General features: G+C 44.6%; 1 protein-coding gene across 1 annotated transcript in view; it reads right to left on the bottom strand.

The window, feature by feature from the left end:
- Nucleotides 1-376: 376 nt before the first annotated feature.
- Nucleotides 377-8,475, bottom strand: part of LOC134104130 (NLR family CARD domain-containing protein 3-like) — a 189,417-nt gene continuing 181,318 nt past the window's right edge. Inside the window, exons 8-12 of the mRNA XM_062557454.1 lie at nt 4,934-6,698; nt 4,343-4,516; nt 3,823-3,996; nt 1,483-1,529; nt 377-1,363 (exon numbers count right to left, since the gene is read on the bottom strand). Of these exons, the coding sequence (XP_062413438.1) occupies nt 813-1,363; nt 1,483-1,529; nt 3,823-3,996; nt 4,343-4,516; nt 4,934-6,698 (2,711 nt within the window). The 3' untranslated portion in view covers nt 377-812. The remainder of the gene's footprint in view (nt 1,364-1,482; nt 1,530-3,822; nt 3,997-4,342; nt 4,517-4,933; nt 6,699-8,475) is intronic.

Here is an 8,475-nt window from a genome sequence, read left to right as displayed (position 1 = left end):
CTCTGTGGATGGTGGTTCTATCTGATGGAGGTTGTCCCTGCAGTGGTCCTGCCGTACACCTGTTCTGCTACTTGCAATTACTTGTATCATTTTCTTTAGAGGAATTGAATGTATTGTACATCTTTTACATTGTTGATTCTGTACACATGACATCCATTGCAGTCTGTCCATCCCGGGAGAGGGATCCCTCCTCTGACGTTCTCCCTAAGGTTTCTTCCCTTTTTTCCCCATGGAGGGGAGTTTTTCCTGTGCCGATGTGAGGTTTTCGGGACAGAGGATGTTGCATGTGTACAGACTGTAAAGCCCTCTGAGGCAAATTTGTAATTTGCGATTTTGGGCTATACAAAATAAAATGAATTGAAGTAACTAATCTCTGTCATTAAAGCTTTTTTTCAGAGGTTTGCTGAAGCTTTAAAAAGGAACAAAGCAGATAATGTGAAATGATCTTTAATGTGACACATTGAAATATTTGAAGTTAAAATTTGAGTACAATTTATCAAACAGATACATTAGTCGTATAAAATGTCTTCTTGAACATTGTGACACATAAAGATTAAGATTAAACTGTAATTAGGAGCCAACATCTAAATGATGATTATTGATTCATCCACAGAGACATTAAAACACACCTCGCTGAGCTCTTTCACACGTTCATCTGCAACAGCACAAGTCCCAGAGAGCTGTGGACCCCCAGAGTCCAGACCAGCTCAGGTACCCCTCACCTGCACCCACATGGATCTCCATCAGCTGTACAGACTGAACTAGGTGGTGAGCAGAGAGGAAGGTTCTCCACCAGGAGGAGACTCTCCGTCCTACAGAGGACACAAAGACACTGAGGAACCAGAACCGGACCAGGACCCAAACCCAGGATAAAGAGGTTCAGTAAATGTGGTGCTGAAGGTGTGGAGGTGGATCAGTGAGTCAGATGAGACTCTGTAGAAGGACAGAGAGCCAGCAGGACAGTCCACATACACTGCTACTCTACCAGAGGAGGAGGAGGAGGAGGAGGAGGAGATGATGGGTGTTTGTGTCTCATTGTGACAGACATAGTAACCTTCATTAGAGCATCTCAGACTCCAGGACTGATCATTGTGTCCAAACAAACAGTCTCTACTGCCTCCTTTCCTCTTGATTCCTCTGTAACTCACTGATACATAAACACTTCCTCTGAACTCGACCTCCCAGTAACAGCGACCAGTCAGACCAGTTCTACACAGCTGCTGAGGATAGAAGTCAAATCTGTCTGGATGATCAGGATATGACTGAACCTCCTCCTTCTTCACACATGTCACCTTCCTGTTGTTGTCAGACAGTTTGAGTTCTCTGTTTACTGTGTTTGTGTCGATTGTGAGTTCACAGGAATCTGATGAGAGAACAAGACACAATACAGCTGCAGTTATTAATCATGTGTTCATCTAGTGACATCCCAGAGGTGAATGAGTGATGTCACAGTGTGATGAATCCAACTCAAAGCTCACTTACACTTCTTCAGACCTGGTGTCATCCATCGGACTCCAGCAGGCTCCACCCTGAAAGGAGGAGGGGGGTCAGAGCAGCATGGAGACATGGACATGACATCACTCTCATACACACAGCTTGGTCCTTCATGTCCACATGGACCACCTCTTCTTCTTCTGATTGGCCCATGACCACAGCTCATCATGTTCACTCATTCATCATCTGTTAGGATTAGTGCATGTTAACGTGTTAGAAACCTACTACAGGCCTAAAGTACTACCAGCATGAAGTACTACCGACATAAAGTACTGTGAGCACAAAGTACTGCCAGCATGAAGTACTGTGAGCACAAAGTACTGCCAGCATGAAGTACTACCAGCACAAAGTACTACAGGCCTAAAGTACTACCAGCATGAAGTACTATGAGGACGAAGTACTACGAACACAAAGTACTGTGGACAAACCAAAGAAGAAGAACGAAGCGTCCTTAGAAGCCTCCCAACAATTAATTATGATTGACCTTTGACCTTCTTCACTGTGGTTTCACAGGTGGTTCAGTTTCTATCACCTGTAGTCTGCAGGTGAAGATGTTACAGCTCAGGTGGGTCTGCAGCCACAGAGCACTGCCTGAGTCCCCCTAGAACTTTGGTCCAGTCCTAAACAAACCTCTTTGGGCTCTGACCCCCCAGGGGGCTGTTGCACCAAACCCGGATAAGGGATTAAGTCGGATATCCAGGTTATTCTGGAGGAATTTAGCTTGATTTGGTTGCACCAAAGGAGGTTGAATTAAACCGGGCCAAGTAACCATGGCGATTTATTCTTTGAAGCTAACCTGCTCCAGACCAGGCTAAGAGCCAGGCTAAGATGAATCCTGCAGCTCATGGGTTAAATCAGCTGATCTGGGTTTAACAGTTATTCCGTTGTGTTCTGATGTATTTGTATTAACATTTTAGAAGTGTGTGTTTGTCACTGAAGTCCTTAGCTCACATCTTCATGACCTTCATGGCCTCAGAAGAATGTGTCACATCAGAGGATTTCCACATGTGGTAGAAAACAACAGGACGAGGAAATAGGAGCCATAGGAAAGGCCAAAAGGAAACGGTTTAGCCACTACACATATAGTGCTTTACATGTTGCTACTCAAAGACACTTGACAGTAAAACCAGCACATTTACCACATCAACACAGATACAGCAATAAAACCAACACATAAAACAGTCAAATTCTTTCTTTATTGTGCTTTTGTGCAATACCCCCGATGTCCACAATCAGCTGTTGGTTCCTCACTGAGTGTCTGTGGCAGACTGTCACCTGTAGTTTCAACAAGTCCAACTTATCATCCAGGGATCTGGCTCTCAGTGCAAAGCACCAAAACCTGAAGCTGAGCTCCTTTAAAACACCAAACATTCCTGCTGTGATGATCCATCAAGACGGTTTGAACATATTGTTTCTTTAACTGTGTCATTTAGTAATAACGTGTGACTAAAGGACAACACACACTGGAGGCAGATGATCAGCTTCTAAACATCCAGGTGACGACGTTGACTCATATCAACCCACCATGATGCCTTCACCGTGTCAGGAGACACCTCTGTCCTCTCTGATAACAACAAGACAAGGCTCCAGAGACACAAGCCTTTCGTCACCTTCCTCCCTGTTTTGGGAACAGTCCTCCTGACTACTCCTCCTCACTACTTCTGTCTGTGTTGATGGTCTGATGTGGGAAACAGTTTGATGAGTCTCTGGTAGTTTGAGGTCAGCTTCGTGTCTCAGGGTCACATGACCAGACTGACAGTGGGACAGAGAAAAGGTCTCCAGCTCTCCCTCCTCTACCAGACTGATGGTCTGTGGCTGCAGCCTCTTCATACCTGAGAGTCTCCAGTCTCCAGTGAGGATCCTCCAGTCCATCAGACAGCAGCTTCACTCCTGAGTCTGTTGGATGGTTGTAGCTCAGGTCCAGCTCTCTCAGGTGGGAGGGGTTGGAGCTCAGAGCTGAGACCAGAGAAGCACAGCCTTTCTCTGTGATCAGACAGCCTGACAGGCTGCAGACACACAAAACAACACACATGTCACATGACCTGATCGAGCTGTGAGGGCTGGAAGGTCACTGCAGGACGGAGATACTGTCGGCTAGTGAGGGATCATGTGACCATTATTACTTACTGGTTTACAGACAGAACAAAACACACAAAAAGCCCATTAAACTGTACATCAACAATCTTATAACTGATAAATATATTTTACCAACATTTCTATTTCTAACATTTTAGTCTAACAGATGTTTATAGAAATATTTGGAAAATCAATATTTTATTTAAATCATACAAGCATCATATGAAGTAAATAAAGACATTGAATCTTGACCTGAGAGTCTCCAGGTCACAGTGTGGACTCTTCAGTCCATCACACAGCAGCTTCACTCCTGAATCCTGCAGGTGGTTGTTACTCAGATCCAGTTCTCTCAGACTAGAGGACTGGGAGCTGAGGACTGAGGACAGAACTTCACAGCTTCTCTCTGAGAGGTTACAGCCACTGAGTCTGAAGAGACAACAACCAACAAGAAAAATAACATTTGTGTTAAGATTAAATTCTCTTTAGTGATGAGATTGAACTAAAATGAAATCATGATGATCAAAGAACATTTGTTCAGTGAATGTTTTTCCATTTGTTCTTTTTCTACTTTAAACTGTACATAAAGAATCTTATAAACTGATAAATATATTTCCAAAATTTCGATTTCTAACATTTTAGTGAAAACAAATTCCAACAAATGTTTATGGAAATATTTGGAAATAAATATTTTATTTAAACCATACAAGAATCATATAAAGTAAAACATGTACAATTGATGTAAATAAAGACCAAGTGGACATTGAATCCTGACCTGAGAGTCTCCAGGTCACAGTGTGGACTCTTCAGTCCATCACACAGCAGCTTCACTCCTGAATCCTGCAGGTGGTTGTTACTCAGATCCAGTTCTCTCAGACTAGAGGACTGGGAGCTGAGGACTGAGGACAGAACTTCACAGCTTCTCTCTGAGAGGTTACAGCCACTGAGTCTGAAGAGACAACAACCAACAAGAAAAATAACATTTGTGTTAAAATTAAACTCTCTTTAGTGATGAGTTTGAACTAAAATAAAATCATGATGATCAAAGAACATTTGTTCAGTGAATGTTTTTAAAACTGTTCTTTTTCTACTTCAAAACAAGAGGAAAACATCAGTTAATTTGCTCTCTTGTTAACAGGAAGTACTGTAGTATCAGTATCAGGATGAGGAAGGAAGATCTAATGTTGTTAAATAGAGCTGAAAATACAAAGTTAAGCTTCTCTATCCTCCATCTGACTCGTTTTAAAGAAAGATACAAAAATAAATCTTTATCTTCTGATTTCATGTTTTTCATGTTCTGAATCAGAAATAAACAACCATGATGTTGACATGAAGTCATGATGAATGAATCTAACTCTTTACTTACAGAACTTTGTTGGAGGCTTTGACCACTGGCAGCAGCCTCAGAAGAGCCTCCTCTGAAGCAGAGTATTTCTTCAGGTCAAACACCTCTAGATCTTCTTGTGATGACAGTAAGATGAAGACCAGAGCTGACCACTGAGCAGGAGACAGTTTATCTGTGGAGAGACGTCCTGAACTAAGGAACCGTTGGATCTCCTCCACTAGAGAACCATCATTCAGTTCATTCAGACAGTGGAACAGATTGATGCTTTTCTCTGGAGACACATTCTCACTGATCTTCTCCTTGATGTACTGGACTGTCTTCTGATTGGTCTGTGAGGTACTTCCTGTCTGTGTCAGCAGACCTCGTAGGAGACTCTGATTGGTCTCCAGAGAAAGACCCAGGAGGAAGCGGAGGAACAAGTCCAGGTGTCCATTAGGACTCTGTAAGGCCTGGTCCACAGCTCTCTGGTAGAGACGCATTGGTCCAGGTTCTCCTGACAGCAGATTGACACCAGAGCTGAAGAAGGTCAGATGGACATGAAGAGCAGCCAGAAACTCCTGAACACTCAGATGGACGAAGCAGAACACCTTGTCCTGGTACAGTCCTCTCTCCTCTCTGAAGATCTGAGTGAACACTCCTGAGCACACTGAGGCTGCTCTGATATCGATGCCACACTCTGTCAGGTCGGATTCATAGAAGATCAGGTGACCTTTCTGCAGCTGATCAAAGGCCAGTTTTCCCAGAGACTCGATCATCTTCCTGCTCTCTGGACTCCAGTGTGGATCCGTCTCAGCTCCTCCATCGTACTTGACCTTCTTCACTTTGGACTGAACCACCAGGAAGTGGATGTACATCTCAGTCAGGGTCTTGGGCAGATCTCTTCTCTCTCTGGTCTTCAACACGTCCTCCAGAACTCCAGCAGTGATCCAGCAGAAGACTGGGATGTGACACATGATGTGGAGGCTTTGTGAGGTCTTGATGTGAGAGATGATCATGCTGGCCTGCTCCTCATCTCTGAACCTCTTCCTGAAGTACTCCTCCTTCTGGGGGTCAGTGAACCCTCTGACCTCTGTCACCATGCCAACACACTCAGGAGGGATCTGATTGGCTGCTGCAGGTCGTGTGGTTATCCAGAGGCGAGCAGAGGGAAGCAGCTTCCCCCTGATGAGGTTTGTGAGGAGCACATCCACTGAGGAGGTCTCTGTGACATCAGTCAGGATCTCATTGTTGTGGAAGTCCAGAGGAAGTCGACACTCATCCAGACCGTCAAAGATGAACACAACCTGGAACTCTTCAAACCTGCAGATTCCTGCTGCTCTGGTTTCACTGAAGAAGTGATGAACAAGTCCCACCAAGCTGAACTTCTTCTCTCTCAGCACATTCAGCTCTCTGAAGGTGAATGGAAATGTGAACTGTATGTCCTGATGGTCTTTGTCTTCAGCCCAGTCCAGAGTGAACTTCTGTGTTAAGACTGTTTTCCCAATGCCAGCCACTCCCTTAGTCATCACTGTTCTGATTGGTTCTTCTCCTCCAGCTGAGGCTTTGAGGAGGTCTCCTTGTCTAATGGTTGTTTCTGGTCTGGCTGGTCTCCTGGATGCTGCTTCAATCTGTCTGACCTCATGTTCTTCATTGACCTCTGCAGTCCCTCCCTCTGTGATGTAGAGCTCTGTGTAGATCTCATTCAGAAGGGTTGGGTTTCCTGCTTTAGCGATGCCCTCAAACACAGACTGGAACTTCTTCTTCAGGTTGGATTTGAGTTCACGCTGACAAACTGGAGCAGGAAGTCCTGAATGAAGACAACAGAGAAGATCAATGAGTCACAGAATAGATTTCAACATGTTTTTTCCTCAGAGAATGACTCCATGAATATATTCTGTCCATCTCTTGAGACATTAGTGAAGGTCTCATTCATCGTGTTGAGGGAAAATGTGTCTTATTATCCAACATATATTCATGTTATAATCAGTTTTAGAGAAATTGGGTAAGTATGGATACAACTAGATTAATATATAGTGTATGTAGACACTAGGAGGAGAACAGGAGGGTCAGCTGACCAGACTGAGCCAGTTAGTCCAGCATCAACAAGCAGATAGAAGGTCTAGTGAAGGACAAGAGGAAGAATAGTAGGACGACAACAGGAGGAGAGTTACGTAGTTAGATTGAGGGGAGAGCTTCACTCAATCAATGGTCAAAAGATGTATGAACTATGTGTTGTATCATCACCTCGTTGGTGTCTTTCTGGAAAGAGCTCGGTTTATTTGTAGCTCCAATAAATCTCTGACTTGAAGAATTCAGATCTCCAGTGGGTTCTACACTCACCGGCCACTTTATTAGGTACCCCATGCTAGTAACGGGTTGGACCCCCTTTTGCCTTCAGAACTGCCTCAATTCTTCGTGGCATAGATTCAACAAGGTGCTGGAAGCATTCCTCAGGGAGTTTGGTCCATATTGACATGATGGCATCACACAGTTGCCGCAGATTTGTCGGCTGCACATCCATGATGCGAATCTCCCGTTCCACCACATCCCAAAGATGCTCTATTGGATTGAGATCTGGTGATTGTGGAGGCCATTTGAGTACAGCGAACTCATTGTCATATTCAAGAAACCAGTCTGAGATGATTCCAGCTTTATGACATGGCGCATTATCCTGCTGAAAGTAGCCATCAGAAGTTGGGTACATTGTGGTCATAAAGGGATGGACATGGTCAGCAACAATACTCAGGTAGGCTGTGGCGTTGCAACGATGCTCAATTGGTACCAAGGGGCCCAAAGAGTGCCAAGAAAATATTCCCCACACCATGACACCACCACCACCAGCCTGAACCGTTGATACAAGGCAGGATGGATCCATGCTTTCATGTTGTAGACGCCAAATTCTGACCCTACCATCCGAATGTCGCAGCAGAAATCGAGACTCATCAGACCAGGCAACGTTTTTCCAATCTTCTATTGTCCAATTTCGATGAGCTTGTGCAAATTGTAGCCTCAGTTTCCTGTTCTTAGCTGAAAGGAGTGGCACCCGGTGTGGTCTTCTGCTGCTGTAGCCCATCTGCCTCAAAGTTGGACGTACTGTGCGTTCAGAGATGCTCTTATGCCCACCTTGGTTGTAACGGGTGGTTATTTGAGTCACTGTTGCCCTTCTATCAGCTCGAACCAGTCTGGCCATTCTCCTCTGACCTCTGGCATCAACAAGGCATTTCCGCCCACAGAACTGCCGCTCACTGGATGTTTTTTCTTTTTCGGACCATTCTCTGTAAACCCTAGAGATGGTTGTGCGTGAAAATCCCAGTAGATTAGCAGTTTCTGAAATACTCAGACCAGCCCTTCTGGCACCAACAATCATGCCACGTTCAAAGTCACTCAAATCACCTTTCTTCCCCATACTGATGCTCGGTTTGAACTGCAGGAGATTGTCTTGACAATGTCTACATGCCTAAATGCACTGAGTTGCCGCCATGTGATTGGCTGCTTAGAAATTAAGTGTTAACGAGCAGTTGGACAGGTGTACCTAATAAAGTGGCCGGTGAGTGTATGTGTGTTACTGAAGGTTCTTGGTCTGT

Source organism: Pungitius pungitius, chromosome 14 (assembly GCF_949316345.1).
Source record: "Pungitius pungitius chromosome 14, fPunPun2.1, whole genome shotgun sequence".
Classification (NCBI taxonomy): domain Eukaryota; kingdom Metazoa; phylum Chordata; class Actinopteri; order Perciformes; family Gasterosteidae; genus Pungitius; species Pungitius pungitius.
Note: the sequence above shows the minus strand (reverse complement) of the source record. Positions and strands in the feature narration are given on the sequence as shown.